Genomic DNA, 17,429 nt, shown 5'->3' with positions numbered 1-17,429 from the left:
TGAAGATAATGGGCCTGATTCAGACCCACTCGCGAGCGGCTGTCCGCTCGCAAGTGGGTCGATGTTATGGACTGAGCATGCGCACGACGGAGGGAGCTCCGTCGTGCGCATGCGCCAGACGCGACGAGCGAAGGAAAGTCCTTCGCTCGTTGTGTCCGATCAAAGTGGGCGTGCTGTCAATGTTGATTGACAGCACGCCCCCTTTGGTGGGCGTGCCTCCCTGACGGGGGCGTTCCCACGGGAACGCCTCCCGTCAAAAGCCGGCCCACTGACATCACTAGTGATGTCAGTGGGAGTGATTTTGGCTCTGGTAGAGCCAAAATCACTCCGGAGCTTGCGGTTGAAAACCTCAACCGCAGGCTCCGGCTCGCAATTTCGATGGTCGCGATGGTCTCGACCATCGCGGCCATCACAATGCACGCTCGTATAGCCTGTGGGTGGTGACCCACAGCTATACGAGCGTCCAGGAGGACGCTCCATGAAAATGGAGCCCGGCCCTCATTCAGAGCGTGCGCTCTGCTCAGAGCGTACGGCTCTGAATGAGGGCCAATGTCTGCTGTTTTAATGTATTTTGTATAATAACCAGGAAGCTAACAGGCCTAATTTTTAGTTAAAGTTAAATCCAGATACAAGATGGAATCCTGAACCCTGGCAAAAACATGCTGCCCTACATGGAGGGTGGTTTAATATGTGCAGAAAGAATTACAAAACCAAATGCAGTACGTTATCCATGCAGGTTACCCTCACTTGTTTGTACCCACACCCATAGAGCTGCATGCAAAAATGAGCAAGGTCTCTCTCCCGTATTTACCCACATTGTACACTTAACTGAATCTGCCCCTTTGAGTTAGGAGGGTCCTAACTCAACTCTATATTGCAGTGCAAACAAAGCTGCCCAGTATTTGTATGCTACATGAAAATGCAGGCAGTATATGACAGTATATCACAACATGCTTTGTCCAGGTACAAATCTGCTTCTAATGGCCCGTACACATGGGACGATCAGACAACGATCAGATATCGTTGTCTAATCGTCCTGCATGTGCTGGATGTTCGATATCGAACATCCAGCAACATGCACCAACCCCCAAACGACTTACTGACCCGTCTATAGGCTAACCTGGTCGATATCGACTAGGTTGGCCTGCATGCATGTGTGATGGGCGATATCGACCATCCGTGCCCGCGCATCGATGGTCGTTTGAAGGGGCTACAAAAAGGACGATATAACCGATCAAACGATATCGCTATCATTTATATCGTACTTTTTATCTGACTGTGTGTATGCACCATAACTCAAAAACAAAAATTTCAAAAACTAGTTAAACTAAACTGTTAAAGCAAAAATCACTTTTTATTCCAGGGTAGGTATTTGCTATGTATGCGTCGCATTTTTATCTCAAAACCAAATTACTAAAAGTTATATGGTAAGTTCAGTTGAAGCTGTGTTTAGTAAATTGCTAAGTGCTGCTTTCACTACAAGGTAGATTTACTAAACTTCTAAAAAGAAAAGTGGACATGTTTCCATCAGCAACTGATCATATTCTAGCTCTTATTTAACTAATACCTTCTACCAACTAGAATCTGCTATAGGCAACACCTCCTCCTTTTTAAAAGCTTTAACACTACATCTCAAACAGGGATCACTTAATTTGAATAGTAGATAAACCATCCAGGCAAAAAAAAGAAAAGAAAAACATGACAGCTGTAATGGTGTGTTCTGTGGTCATAATTAATGCTGTGTGTAGACTTCCTCATGGAACCAAGATATAGATGTGACAAATACTTATTCAACAAGCAGCTGAACATAACAGGCAAAGAAACAGAGCCAAAGGTACACAAAGCTATGGACAAATAATCTCTCTTCCAATCAGTACCGATACACCAATATTACATGTCTTTTCTCTGGGAACATATTTTACATTAAATTATAAAACAAATTGATTGCTAACTTTTGTGTTTTCATTTCAGCGTGTCCTGTCTAATCTGTGAATTTAGGCATTTTCTGTCACTCCTTAAGATGAGAGCTTTTATAGGCTAGCAATCCTTTATAACAGTGGTTATCAACAGCAACCCTCAAGTTTTCCCAACAGGTTACATTTTGAAGATTTCTGTCTGTGGAAACAGGTGGCATAATTACTGACCTAGCAACATAGAATAACTTGCTTGTAAATGATGAAAGAAACCACAAATCATGACCTGTTAGTGGTACATGGGGACTGGAGTTGATAAAACTGCTTTAAAACTAACTTGGAATTGGTTTTTATATACTACACTACTATAACATATGAAATCAAATTATAATGTTGTTTTATTTTGATTAAGTAAGTACTTATTGTACATCTGATGACTAATGATACAAGAAGAGAAGATTACATAACACTAATAGAATAGGGCTTGATTCCATAGGAAGAGATAATCATATAAAAACAATTTCTTGGGTTTCGAATGGGGCCCATACATCAACAATTTATTGACACAATGCTCTTTTTTGTGACAGATTGTATAAAAAGTCAGCATATCCAACAAGTTGGAAATCCTCGATTTGCCGAATATGATCCAAAAATGATCAGAATAGGCGAGTCTGGGATTTCTAACATGTTGGATCATCGGAGAAACGGAGATCATGATGTATGTGCCCCTTAAAGCTACACAGTGTATTGCTTGCATCCATGGTATGTACAGCCTTTACTTCTGAGTTGTTTGCTAAATACAGCATATACATCATGTTCAATAAGGATCACTGATCTCTATAGAGCAATACATATGTCATTCAAATTGCATGCTAAACAGACCATGGGGTATGCCTGCGGACTGCAGGCATTGGCGAGTTCCATGTGAGACTGCCCGATATTTTAAAGTAGCAGTAAAACCAAGTTGATTTTACCTTTTAAATGACTGCTTCTTTAAAACATCGGACGGTCTCGCACGGAACTCGCCAATGCCTGCAGACTATTACATTTATCCCATGACTTCGAATTGTCTATTTGGGGGTTAAAAAAACTAATCAATCAATAATCCCCATTTCACATGATGTAACAGCTGCATATGACAAGTGGCTGAATACAGGGGGTAGTAAGCACCATGGGAAGGCAGCATAGTGGATAAACCATAAAAAAAAAGGATTTAACAGTTAAACACTGCAATACATTTTAATGGGTTGAAAATCTAGTAAATGTGTATGTGTATAACCTCTTGTAAAACTGTTCGAAGTAACATATCAGGAGTAGAAAAAATATATCTCTATGAGGCATTGTTGTGTATTTTGTGCCATAGAAATCATTTGTACTCTGTCAGCTTACATATGTAATGGTAGATCTGATCTGAAAAAGCCTCACAAGAGAAGTTTTCCATAACTCTTGCATGTCCCGATTTTCCCATTGAGGTTTTAAGAGTACGGTCTTTAACAAATTTTTCCATGGCATCAGAAAATGCTTCCGATGTAGGGGAACACAAAAAGCCTGTCACACCATCTACAACAGATTCCAGTGGACCACCCGAATTAGTCGCTATTACAGGGCAGTACATATACATAGCTTCTACTGGTACAATCCCAAAATGTTCATTACTTGGAGTGTATAATATGCAAGTACAATTGTGGAGGAGATTACATTTCTGCTTATCAGAAAAAGATCTCAAGAAAGTAACATGATTACTAATATCAGATTTTTCCGCTATCTCTTTCAACTCTTGATAATGCTCAACATTCTCTCTAACTCTCTCATCATATCCTCCAGCTAAGATGAGATGAACCTTTTCCCATTCCAGCAAGCTCAGTTTGGAACGAAGGGAAGATAAGGATTCCAGGGCAAGATTAAGATTTTTCTTTCTCTCGTATCTATTGATGGAAAGAAACACAGTTTCCCGCTTTGCAGGAACAAGCTCAGACAGGTCATCAGAAACACTGTGTCTAAAGTTGCTAACATTTAGTGATGGATATAAAATATCTGGTTGTATGTGAGATAATGATTTAAAGGTTTTTTTGAATATGTTGGCAGTGAAATGACTATTGACTAAAATGCAGTCTGCCATGCCTGTGGTTTTCTCTTCCAACCAATCAATAGGAGCTCTATAGAGCGACTTAAGCAGCAATGTTCTCTGAGTAAGAAGCTGATCCGGAAAATGGCAATAAAATAAAACACGCTTTCTATTTCTGGTCAGTTTGAAAACTGGAATGCAAGCCGATACCTAGAGAAGAAGACAGAGAAATATATCAGAAAAGCATTCATATAAAAATAATGTTTGAAAAAGAAATAAAAATTGAAAAATATTTCTGCTACAGTCACTGAAATGATGCATAAGAATATATTGACTATTCTCTGCTCAATGTGTAACACAGAGAAACTGCTGTGCATAGGGATATGACCAATCCCATTAGGAAGAACCCGACACACACAGATCAGGGACAAATGCGACACAGATCAGGGACAAATGCGATGTGTTAATCCATATGTAAAATATATTTACATTACATTGACCGTAAATAATTTGATTTGGTGCTGGACCACCAACCTGAGGCACCCCTGCACGTGTCCAGAGGCACCCCAGGGTGCTACGGCGGACAGTTTGGGAACCATTGAAGTACAGGATTTTATTTAACCTTATTTCCTTAAAATCTGCATCTTCTCTAATTTTTTAGGCAAGCAAATAAAATGGAATTACAGTTACCATGTTAAATGCAAAGGCATAGTTATGGGGGCAAACAGGCATGTGCCCTGGGTGATGGGAGGTTGGGCGCCATTGGGGGAGCTGGAGTTGCAAACTGCATCAGAAACTACAATCCCGGAAAGGAGGGTTTAGCAAACAGTTATCCCCTCCCAGAACCTGTGCTCTGCAGCATGACCCCTTCTCCTCCTCACTGACATCAGCAGCCACGGCGGGACCTGCCTGGTAGGCAGCTAAATGATGCAGCTTCCTAAATTCTGGCTGGCTGCAGCAAGAAAGAAACATAAGTTAATTTGGTTATTTGGGGTGGGGGGTGGTATAGATTATGCTAGGTAATAGTAAGAAAAAGGGTATTGGTAGTGACTGCTTTACTGGGGATAAAGGTTTTTTGCAATACATCCTGCACCCACTTGCATACATACTGGCATTTTTTAATGCCAGTATGGAATTTCTAATGTGCATGTGCAGCCATCGGCTAGAGCATGTGAAAGCTATTGGAACTTGCAAAAAGAAGCCCATAGCTCTCTATAGGGTACAAGCAATTTCTGCATATGGACACGTCGCAACCCCATAGCAATCTATGGGGCTTGTTATTCCATGGGTCCCAGCAGATATCTCCGATATCTATTGCAGACCTTTTCATACATATGGGGATCAATATGTATTGCAGTGAAGCTCAGAAAATGTTAGTTTTCAAGGGGTTTTACAGCATATTACATTTTGATACATCTCATACTGCAGAATGTAATTAGGGGTTAATGTATATAAATGGAATTATTTGATGTTGAGGCTAATTAATAATGAGCATTATGTAAGTAATTATTGTACAGGGGTTAATTATATTAATTACATTGAATGTGGTTGTTACGATGATGCTGAAGTATTTACATATTTTTTGGGGTATACTTACTAAAGTGAGAGTTTTTAGAAGTGGAGATGTTGCACATAGCAACCAAACAGATTCTAGCTATTATCTTCTAGAAGGTGCTAGTTAAATGTTAAGTAGAATCGGAATGGTTGCTATTGGCAACATCTCCATTTCTAAAAACTCTCACTTTAGTAAATATACCCCTTTGAGAAAGGGTTAATTAATTGACTACTGATATGGAAATTATATTGTACGGTGATCAAAAATACTCTCTGTATTGTATGGTGGTCACTTTTGATAAAACCTCTATGAGACGGGAGAAACGCGTTGAGGAGACACATACACTGAATGTTGCACTATCTTTACTGCTCTACCTGAACATTTGTTGATACTGTGTCAAGCAGCCTATTGCTGCGCCCGGGTTAATCACCAGTACTGTACCCGGAGGTTGGCAGTAATCTTCTAGACACCATCGGGAATTATATCGCTTATGCTGCACCATACAGTGGAATCTTTCTTTCTGGAGCAGCAATTGTCCCACTGACACATTGGGCATCATAAGGAGTGCTGCCTTTATACTTTAACAGGGGAAGTTAAAAGGATACCAACACCGGAGCCCAACATTTGCCCTCACATTGGACTAACTGGCGCGAGTACTTTACAGGTTGGAATATAACCAGCTGCTTAGTACTACATAGGAACAGCGTTTCTATTCAATACTATAGCTGTTGGAGTATCTATCAGGAGGTTTTCAATTATAGTGTGTGCAAGTCAGGGAACCCCTTGAATATCGTAAATTAGACGTTTATCGGAACTCTTGATATTATTATTATTGGGTATCCTCTTCAGTGGCGAATCTACATTTTTGGGGCCCTGAGCTTGAACTGTTATGGGGGTCCGTATGCAACAAGCAACAATAGGGCAAAGGGCCTGGCTGCCCTTGCAAGGAACTTGAGCCCCAAATGACGGAGATGTAGAAACCCCCTAGAGAGTGATACACTGTAGATAGATAGATAGATATAGAAGCCCCCAGAGAGTGAGACAGCATAGATAGATGTAAAAATCCCCCAGAGAGTGGGACAGTGTAGGTAGATAGATATATAAACCTCCCAGAAAGTGAGACACGATACATAGATAGATGTAGAAATCTCCTTTGACTTTGTGAAAAATTCAATAATTAAAAAACTTTGCTTCAGGGCCCATCTGAGGTTAGGGGCCCTAAAGCTTAAGCTTCATTAGTTTCACAGTAGATCCGCCACTGATCCTCTTAGCTACAGCCCATTATTCAACTGAATTGATGCTGTTGTGTTCACAATAATGAGTACGTTTTAATAAATTGATATGTTTAGAACTGCTTTTGGGATTAATGTGTGTTATTTACCAGCACAGATATCTATCTTTTTTCTATTGTATTTTCTGGAGGGTATAGATAGAATCTCTCAGTTGTCAGCTGCAAATATTGACACAGGCTAGCCTCTATATATAAGCGCACCATATTTTTTGCTTTTGGGGGTCATTGCTTTATATTGTGCAATGGCCACTGATGATCTCGGTATATGGCGGTCACTGATGCTTTTTGTATTATTTGGCGGCCACTGTGATACTATCTGCATTATATGGCATCACTGTGATGTTCTCTAGATTAAATTGCAGTCATAATGGTACAGGGTAACTAAGATCTACTGGGAAGAGAGGGAATACCATACGGAGTCTTTGACCCGTGTGACAGGTAGCCTAGCTTCACCCCTGGTTAAATAACTATGTTCTTAAAAACGATCACCACCCATTTTGATTTATATGTAAAGTCTTGTGTATGCCCTCATCCATACCTGTGCTTTTATATATTAGGACATAATTAACCATCATTTAGTTCTCACATAACACAATCAGAATGTTTCAAGCTGCAAAAGGGTCTGCTGGTAGTATCACTTCACGACGATCAATAAAGGAAGTGCATGTGGTTAGAAGGACCTTGCTCAAATTAACTTATTTACTAATAAGGAAGCAGTAAGGGTGTTCTTCCGTTTAAACTTGTGGCTTCTTCATGCTGAAATATGTTTTTGTTGAATAAATAATAAGAGATATGGTAAGAACTTACCCTTGTTATTTCTTTCTACGAAGTCCATAGGGTTCCACAGGATACCTTGGGGTATTGGTGATGACGTCAGGCATCGGACACCACAGAGTTAAATTTTCATCCTCCCAGGATGTACTGGGGTCCCTCTCCTATATCCCGTCCCCGAGCCAAGGCATCTCAGTTTCATAACAAGCCATAAGCTGGATGAGGAGAACAAAGAGAGAGAAGAAAGTCTGGAATACACAAGAATCACATTCTCACCAGAAGGACACGGAAAAACCGGTGACCAGATCAATGCCCAACTGCAGTATAGGTGCGACAGGGCGGGAGTCCTGTTGAACCCTATGGACTTTGTAGAAAGACAGATAACAAGGGTAAGTTCTTACCATATCTCTTATTTTCTACATTAGGGTCCATAGGGTATCCACAGGATACCTTGGGGATGTCCCAAAGCAGTATCCTTTAAGGGTGGAGACGCTCCTGTGCTGGGAGGAGAATCCGCCACCCGAAGGAAGCATCCTGAGAGGAGAAATTATCAAATGCATAATACCTCACAAAGGTATGGACAGAAGACCACGTGGCTGCCTTGCACAGCTGAACTGCAGAGGCACCACGGCGAGCTGCCCATGAAGGACCCACAGACCGAGTAGAGTGAGCTTTAAGAGAGGATGGTACAGACAGGCCCTCATGAATGTAAGCCTCAGAAATCGCCATGTGAATGCATCCTGCCAAGGTTTGCTTAGTGGCAGGCCAACCCTTCTTATGGAAACCATAGAGGACAAACAGAGGGTCCAATTTCCTAAATGAACTGATACGGTCAACATAAATCCTAAGAGCCCGTACCACATCCAAGGAGCCCTCACCAGCAGATAGGTCTGGGGAATTAAAGGCCGGTACTATAATTTCCTCATTGATGTGGAAACTAGATACCACCTTAGGTAGGAACCCAGGGCAGCACTGCCCTGTCCCTATGAAAAATTAGGAATGGGGCGCAACATGAAAGAGCCCCCAAATCTGACACTCTTCTGGCCGAGGCAATGGCTAGAAGAAACACAGTCTTAGCTGTGAGCCATTTTAAATCCACTGAGCCCAGTGGTTCAAATGGCGGTCCTTGGAGAGCCCTAAGGACCACAGCCAAGTCCCAAGGAGCCACAGGTGGAACAAAGGGAGGCTGTATGCGAAGTACACCTTGCATAAAAGTGTGGACATCAGGAAGTGTAGCAATCCTACGCTGAAACCACACTGAGAGGGCTGAAACCTGCACCTTCAGTGAAGCAAGGTGAAGACCGTGACCTAAGCCAGCTTGTAGGAAAGCCAGAATCCTGGATATCCTAAAAACCTGAGGATCATAGCCTCTAGGTTGACACCATTCAAAGAAAGTATGCCACACTCGGTGGTAAATTCTTGCAGAAGCCGGCTTCCGAGCATGGTGTTAACCACAAAGCTGGAAAAACCCCTGGACTTCAAGAAGGCAGTCTCAACAGCCACACCGTCAAAGACAGACGGCCCAGGTCTGGGTGATGGCAAGGACCTTGAGACAACAGGTCCGGACGTAGAGGCAACAGCATCGGAGCGTCTATGGATAGGCTCCTGAGATCAGAGAACCAGTGATGTCTGGGTCACGCTGGAGCTATCAGCAGGAGCATGCTGCCTTCTTGCTTGAATTTGCGAATCACTCGAGGAAGAAGGGAGAACGGAGGGAAGAGGTACGCAAACTGGAAGGTCCACCGGACCGACAGAGTGTCTACCAGAAGTGCCTCTGTGTCTCTTGTTCTTGACCCGTACACAGGAAGCTTGTTGTTGTGTCGGGAGGCCATGAGGTCTATCTCTGGAAGGCCCCACTTGTTCACCAGTAGCTGAAACACCTTGTGGTGAAAGGACCACTCTCCTGGATGCACGTCTTGACGGCTGAGAAAGTCTGCTTCCCAGTTGAGGACTCCTGGTATGAACACTGCCGAGATGGCAGGGAGATTGCCTTCCGCCCACGCTAGAATGCGGGACACCTCTGTCAGGGCCGCCTGACTGCGGGTTCCTCCTTGGCGATTTATGTAAGCCACCCTGGTGGCATTGTCCGACTGCACCTGCACGGGCTTTCCGTGGTGGACATGTCTTGCTTGTTGGAGAGCTTTGAATACTGCCCTTAGTTCAAAGATGTTGATTGGAAGTGCAGATTCTGCTGGCGTCTACCTTCCCTGGAAGAAGTGTGGACCCGACACTGCTCCCCAACCTCGAAGACTGGCGTCCGTCGTCAGAAGGACCCAGTCCGCAATCCAAAAGGGGCACCCCCTGTTCAGGTGAGTAGTCTGCAGCCACCAGGCTAACGGCAGACGTACCTCCGGTTACAGCACCATTGTCTGTGTCTTTATCCGGTGGGGCAACCCATTCCATCTAGAGAGGATCAACTTCTGCAGAGGTCTGGAGTGATACTGGGCAAACTCCACTATGTCGAACATCGACACCATGGAACCCAGTAACCTCATCGCCGAGTGAATAGACACCCGGCGCTCTGCAGGCAACTGTGTACTTTTGCCTATAATGTAGAGATCTTTTCCTCCGTCACAAAGATCCTCTGATGTTGGGAGTCCAACAGGGCTCCGAGATGGAGAATCCTCTGTGATGGCACCAGGGATGACTTCTTCCAGTTTATCAGCCAACTGTGAGCCTGCAACACAGAGACTGTCAATTGCAGATGGCGCTGAAGGATCTCTGGAGACCGTGTCAACAGCAGAAGGTCGTCCAGATAGGGCAACAAGTGGACCCTCTGCATCCGCAGGTGGGCTGCCATGACTGCCATGACTTTGGTAAACACTCGAGGCGCTGTGGCCAGACCAAAGGGCAGTGCCTGAAATTGGAAGTGTTGGTCTCCTACTGCAAACCTGAGGAAACGTTGATGTGCTGAGACAATGGGAATATGCAGGTAAGCATCCTGAATATCTAGCGACACCATAAAATCCCCCGGCTCCATCACCAAAATGATAGAACGCAGGGTCTCCATCCTAAACCGAGGAACCCTCAAGAATTTGTTGAGTGATTTGAGGTTGAGGATGGGCCTGTAAGACCCATTGGGTTTCTGTACTAGAAAAAGACTGGAGTAATACCCCAATCCTCTCTGGGACAACGTGACCGGCACTATAACTCCAGCCTGGAGCATAGAGTGGATCACCTTCCGGAATTCCCGGGCCTTGTCTTGGTCTGACTGAAGGCCCGTGGTGAAAAAACGTCTGGGAGGCCTCCGCCGTAAGGAGAGGGCGTACCCCTGAGAGACCACTTCTCTTACCCAAGTGTCTACGGTTGTGAGACACCAGCACTGTGCGAACTGAAGAAGCCAGCCTCCCACTTTGGGGTCCCCCAAGGGGAGGCCCGTCCCATCAGGCTGAGGGCTTATCGTCCGACTTGGGAGTTGGACGTCTTGTACTCCAAGCCTGCTTCTTTGGCTTGGCAGATTTCTTGGCCCCTGCCTGTCTTGGAAAGGACTGCACTTTGAACTTACCCTGGGCCCTATAGGGCCGAAAGGACGAAGTACCAGACCCTTAGCTGCTGCCAGAGTGGCCACAATTTTGTCCAGATCAGGGCCAAACAGGACCTGTCCATTAAAGGGCAAGCATTCCAATCCCTTTTTGGAATCTGCGTTTGCTTTCACAGCAGTGGCTGTCTGGCGCGCAGCCACTGCTGCTGAGATTCTGGAAGTGAGGAGCCCTATATCTAAGGAGCTGCCTCATTAAAGTACGTAGCTGAGTCTCTGAGGTTACCCACTAACTCCACCTGCTCAGGTGATGAGTCAGTGTCTAGAAGACATCTCCAAGCTATCAGCCCAACACTCCATGGCTCTGGCAACCCCCTCCCCCGCAAGGGAATAAATGGATTTCAGGCATATTTCCACCTTCCGATCCGGAGCATCCTTTAAGGAGGACATGGAGGGCATGGGCAATGTAGCACTCCTCACTAGGCGTGTGACATGAAAATTCACCTGTGGAGGGGTTTCCCATTTGGAAAAATAATTATCCGCAAAGGGGTATGCAAAAGCCAAACGTTTTTGAGGCTGGTACCGCCTACCTGGATTTTTCCACGCCTCCTCTAAATGATCCACTAACTGACCAGACAGAGGGAATACAGTGGCATTACCCTTAATATCCTTAAAGAAGGCATATTTAGATTTGGCCACGGGTAGATTGTCATCTGTAATAACCAAGGCCGCACAGACTGCCCGTATAAGGCCAGCTATATATATTTTAGACTTGGACTCCACCTCCTTAGTACGAGGGAGCTCCTGGTCTGAGAGGTCAAAAATCTCCCTGTCATCATAATGAGCTGTCTGAGTCATTAAAGGCCGCTTAGCAGGCCACAATGATGACTCTTTATGTAAAACGTCCATCAGGTGCTGTACCGTATTGGACAATGAGTTTACCCACGCAGGTTCCTGGGAGAACTGGGGGGCGAAAGTGGGAGACACTGGGGTACCATCAGCTGTCTAGGGAACCCCTGCATGGGTGATGACCCTACCGACTGCTGAGATAACCCCATTTGGGGAAATGCAGGGGGCGTCGCCAGCTGGCCCATAAGTGCCTTAGCAAAACAAGCCCATGGCGGTTCCTGCACAGACGCAGTTACAGAAATCGGGCGTGAAATTATATAACATGCCCGACATAAACCTTCAGTGTGCCTCTCACCCTCCACTATTGGTACAGTACATGCGGTACAGTTTAGCTGGAGAGGAAATTCACGTTCACTCTCAGACATGATGAGTGTAACGGAGTGTATATGACTCCCCTCACAGACAATATTTTTACTGTGAGGCAATGAATACCCTGCAACACCGCACCGCAAGGGCTTTTACAGAAGAAGAAAGGGATAGTAAAATGACTGACAGTCAGAAGTGAAAGTACAGGCAGACAGAGCTAGCACAAAGTCACATACAATGCAGAAATAAATCTCTGCACTATCAGCACTGAGATCAACTACGCAGACACAGAGCCTGGAAGGAAACAGTGCAGCATAGTCTGACCTTACTCTAGAGGAGAGGTATGCGGGGTGACCCGGACCGCGATGCCTCCTGTAATCAGCGTCCAGCAGCGTTTGCACACTTCATTAGAAAATGGCCGCCGAGGAGCAGACAGGAGGCGGGCCTGGGGGAGGAGCGCTGACACAGCCCGCCAGACTGCTGTGGAGACCCACTGTGCAGCTGGGGTGGCGCCGGCTGTTAGACAGGGAAGGTGCGCTTCCCTGGCATGCTATTAAACCCAGGGACGCCGTGCTGTACCGCACATACTGCGGCCCGCTGTCCCTGGTGGTCTAGTGGAAGCGCAGGTTAATACCTGGCTCCACACGCAGCCTGTCCCCAGCGAGCCCCCTGCATGGAGATCTAGAGCACTGTGTTACTGACTGTCCATGCTGTACAGCTCATTTGTGCAGCCACAGCTGCTTTAGAAAACTTCAGGGGTCATTATAGCCCCACTCTGATCTGACTCCTGGCCGGACACCAACGAAACTGAGATGCCTTGGCTCGGGGGCGGGGTATAGGAGAGGGACCCCAGTGCATCCTGATAGGATGAAAATTTAACTCTGTGGTGACCGATGCCTGACGTCATCAACAATACCCCAAGGTATCCTGTGGATACCCTATGGACCATGATGTAGAAAATTAAGTTTCATCTGCCAAGTGTATTTAGATTTGATTTCTCTAATTTTAGAACTTGGTGATGACTAGATTACTTATTTATGTCTGTAAAAATCACATTTATTTTTCCTAATGACTGTATATTCTGCAATTGAAAATGATAATCAGTGGCGCTGATAACTTAAAAGAATCGAGATGGGACACTAGCCCACTCTATACTTGGTACTGGCTATGCCTCAGCAGACTATACTTGGCACCAGCTATGCCTCCGCACACTATACTGGCACTGCTCATTCCTCACTACACTATACTTGGCACATCTATGCCTCAGCACGCTATACTTGGCACCAGCTATGCCTCAGCATGCTATACTTGGCACTGGTTACTTCTCAACACACTATACTTGGCACCAGTTATGCCTCAGCACACTATACTGGCACTGGTTATTCTTGGTGCCAAGTACACTGTACTTGGCACCAGTTATTACTAAACATATTTACTTATCATCATATATAGCTCATTACAGATTTTTTAAAGGATGACAATTCCCATTTTTGCCATATTGATGGGGCAAGCATATAGTTTGGCTAAAGTACTTTGTGAATTTAATTATAACTTGATTTTCCAAACAGCAAACATATATAATGTAAATTTATGTATATAAACATTAGAATCATTGCAATTACTTCTGGGGATTCAAATTTCATCAGCATTTTTATTCACATTGGAAAGCACAGATATCACTGCAGTTTAGGATATTTTGTTTGTATGTAAATGTATTCATGTAGGGTATGAGTGAACACTTCACACTCTAAAGGTGCCCACACACATACCGACTTGCTCCCAATCAGCCGCTGTACACGACTTCCCCTGAACTCTCCCCAGGCAGTCGTGGTCACGATTTGGAGTTAAAAATGTCCAATCTGACTTAAAATCTATCTTGCAGCCAGTGCATTGTATCCCAGATTGGCTAATCTGCCCTACAGCACGGCAGATCTGAAGATGCGAGGTATGACGAGCGGGGACGCGCATCGGCATCTTGATCAAGAGTAGAAACTCACGATTTGGCCATTTTTTACATGATCTGTCGTCAAATTGGATGAAAAGTCGGTATGTGGTCTGCAGACACACAGTAACAGGCGTGGGGAGAGCTGTTACTGTGTGTCTGCAGACCACCCGTACAGACTTGCCGATGGACAGATATGTCTGCAGACATATCTGTCCATCTGCTGTGCAGCACAGCCAATGCGATATGTCGGTGAACGCCAACATTCGCGGGTACACACTGCCCGACGGGCAGCAGATACATTGGTCGATCAATTGATCGGCCAAAGTATCTGTCAGTGTATGCCCAGCTTTACTGTTTCAGGAATGATATGGAAATTCAATTGTATAGTAGAATTTTGTAGTAGTAAATATTTTTTTTTTGTGTATTTCATTCAAATTCTACATTTGTTTCCAAATTACAAGAATTGACTCAGCGGTAAGTCATAATGACCCTTCTGAATTCAGTGTAATATCTTCTTTTAGAGCTATTCTGGTGTCCAAAGCAAACGTATAGTGCACATAACTCCTGTTTTACCCAGTCTTATAAAATTAGAAAACTTCATAGCTATATTGTAATATATGATACACTATACTGTATAAGAATAATGGCTGGGCTCAGTATGAAAACTCACAAATGAGGCACACATGAAACTGACACAATCTGTGCATACACTAGGGCTGATTAGGCAAACCCAGCAACAATGTGCAACATTTGCACTTGTAAAATATTTTGTGCAGCAGGAAGAAAAATGTAAAATCTACAACCTGATTTATTATTTATTAAGTTATTTATATACAGTATATCTCTGTGATCGATTGCTATGGCCAACAACTCCACTTCTAAAAACCTGCACTTTAGTAAATATACCCCTGAAGGCCAGTTATCAACTATTGGTTTCAGCAACTTATTTCCACAATTTAGCTCTGTTATCTAAATCTTCATTTAAATTACTTGTGCTAAATGGATATGTATTACAGGATAATAACACATGAAATGAAATCATAAAAACCATTAGATAAATCAGCCTTAAAATACATGGATTTAGTTTAATTAAATTATGTCTAAAATAGATTCAAATCTTAATAATATAAAAAAAAGCAAAGGGTAAAAGGATACGGATATTAATTTTTGGAACAAACAGCTAGCAAAGGTTAAGTACTAAGATTAAGTACTATGGGCCATATTCAATTAGGTGCGAAAAGTCGCATTTGCTGAAACGTGTTTGCATGGCGAAGTTATCACCGTATTCGCCAGTTTTGATGCAATCTTTTTGCGTACTTTCTCAATGCGCGCTCCGACTCTTTGCCCTATCCAATTGCAAAAAAAAGCAAAAACGCTTATGTGCGATAATTGTGCATGGCAAAACTAGCAAAAAAGTACAGCACATTTTGGGGAAATCAGTCTGTACCCCATAAAAAGCTTAACTGACACTGTAAATCAATATAGAAGTGTATTAATAGCCCTAATAAAAGTATTTTGGGTTATTAAATTTAGTCAAATGGCTGTTATATGCATATTTGCATAAGTCTGTAAATATTATATAAAGCAATTTCTTTTGGAGAAAATAATTGCTGTACAGGTTGAGTCTCCCATATCCAAAATGCTTGGGTCCAGCAGTATTTTGGATATCGAATTTTTCTGTATTTTGGAATATTTGCACACCATAATAAAATATCTTGGGAATGAGGCCCAAATCTAACACAGAATGCTGTTATGTTTCATATACACCTTATTCACACAGCCTGCAGGTAATTTTATACAATATTTTTAATAATTTTGTGCATCAAAGTTTGTAGATACATGAGATTCATTTATGTTTCAAATACACCTTATACACAAAGCCTGAAAGTTATTTTATACAATATTTTTAATAATTTTGTGCCTTAAACAAAGTTTGTGTACATTGAACCATCAGAAAGCAAAGGTGTCACTATCTCAGTCATGCTAAAAAAATTCTGTATTTTGGAATATTTGGATATGGAAGACTCAACCTGTAGTTAAATTGGGGGTACATTAAAATGGGTGCTAGTATATTTTTGAGTCTACAAAGTGCAGCAATACGAGCGTATGTGCTTAAAGTTCGCACCGGCGAATGCTTTTCGCCAAACACGACTTTTCACATCTCATTGAATACGGCCGTATGTCAGAAAAGTGAATACATTTGTACAATTTTCTATAAATGACTCTTCTTGGTGTAATAATACTATAGGTGTATTTCTGGATTGTTATTTTAATCCTACAAGGTATGTTAAGAAAAATAAAGCTGTGTATAAACGTACCTGGTCACAGAACACCACATCAAATTGCTCTCCGCTAAGAAAGACTACATAGAAAGCCAGAAATATCATGCGAATATATGCACATAGGGCCAGACATTTTCCAAATATACTCCGGGGAAGCCAGTCTCCACAACACCTAATAGGAATGCCAGAATCCAGTGTCTCTGAGAAACAATGGCCAATGTCATAATGGGCAGTCCACACTTGTACTTGGCAGCCACGTGATTTCAGTGCAAGTGCGGCATCAACAACAAGTCTCTCAGCTCCTCCAATTCCAAGATCTGGATGGATGAAGAGCACAGACGGTCCCATGGCAGTCACCAATTGTGCACTAGCTAGAATTTCACTGTGTAAACATAAATTTACAGTTAATAACTATAGCCCGCACTGAATAACCAGTTTGTTATTCAAAACATGGATGTAACCCGTACAGGAAAATTACTTTAATGAGATTGCAGATTTATACCAGGATTACTAATACTATACATATTAATAATACAAATCTCTGCTTTCATCTAATACAGATGTGTCCTAACTCCTTATACAACTTTGCTGCAGTCGTGCTAAAAAGCCTCTCATGGTGCATCAGGTCCTGTGAGTCTCAGCTAGCGCTGGGCATCTTTTGTGAGAAAATGTGTCTATGGGCCGTATTCAATTAGCAATGAAAATGGACGTTTTTTTCGCCATTTGCGAAAACTCACGTTTAAAAAAAAAACGGCTAAATTTTCGCCAACAAACAGGCAAAAACAGCAACAAGCGAAAAAAACTGGTGAAAAGTTATCTTCATCCCAGACCAGGAGAAAAAATGTGCAAAATCCCTATTTTTGGCAAAATATGTGGGGATTTCATTCAGAACCCTTTGGACACCCCCCAAATGA

At 43.1% G+C, this 17,429-nt stretch overlaps 1 protein-coding gene across 2 annotated transcripts in view; it reads right to left on the bottom strand.

Annotated features, from left to right (window-relative positions):
- Positions 1 to 544: 544 nt before the first annotated feature.
- The window catches only part of ALG2 (ALG2 alpha-1,3/1,6-mannosyltransferase), a 34,217-nt gene continuing 17,332 nt past the window's right edge, over positions 545 to 17,429 (bottom strand). For both annotated transcript variants that reach the window (XM_088445641.1, XM_088445642.1), the window contains exons 2-3: positions 16,552 to 16,897; positions 545 to 4,188 (exon numbers count right to left, since the gene is read on the bottom strand). In XM_088445641.1, coding sequence (XP_088301767.1) covers positions 3,280 to 4,188; positions 16,552 to 16,897 — 1,255 coding nt within the window. In that variant the 3' untranslated portion in view covers positions 545 to 3,279. The remainder of the gene's footprint in view (positions 4,189 to 16,551; positions 16,898 to 17,429) is intronic.

The sequence above is a fragment of the Taudactylus pleione genome, unplaced genomic scaffold, assembly GCF_031769625.1.
Source record: "Taudactylus pleione unplaced genomic scaffold, aTauple2 ptg000386l, whole genome shotgun sequence".
Taxonomy (NCBI): Eukaryota; Metazoa; Chordata; class Amphibia; order Anura; family Myobatrachidae; genus Taudactylus; species Taudactylus pleione.
Note: the sequence above shows the minus strand (reverse complement) of the source record. Positions and strands in the feature narration are given on the sequence as shown.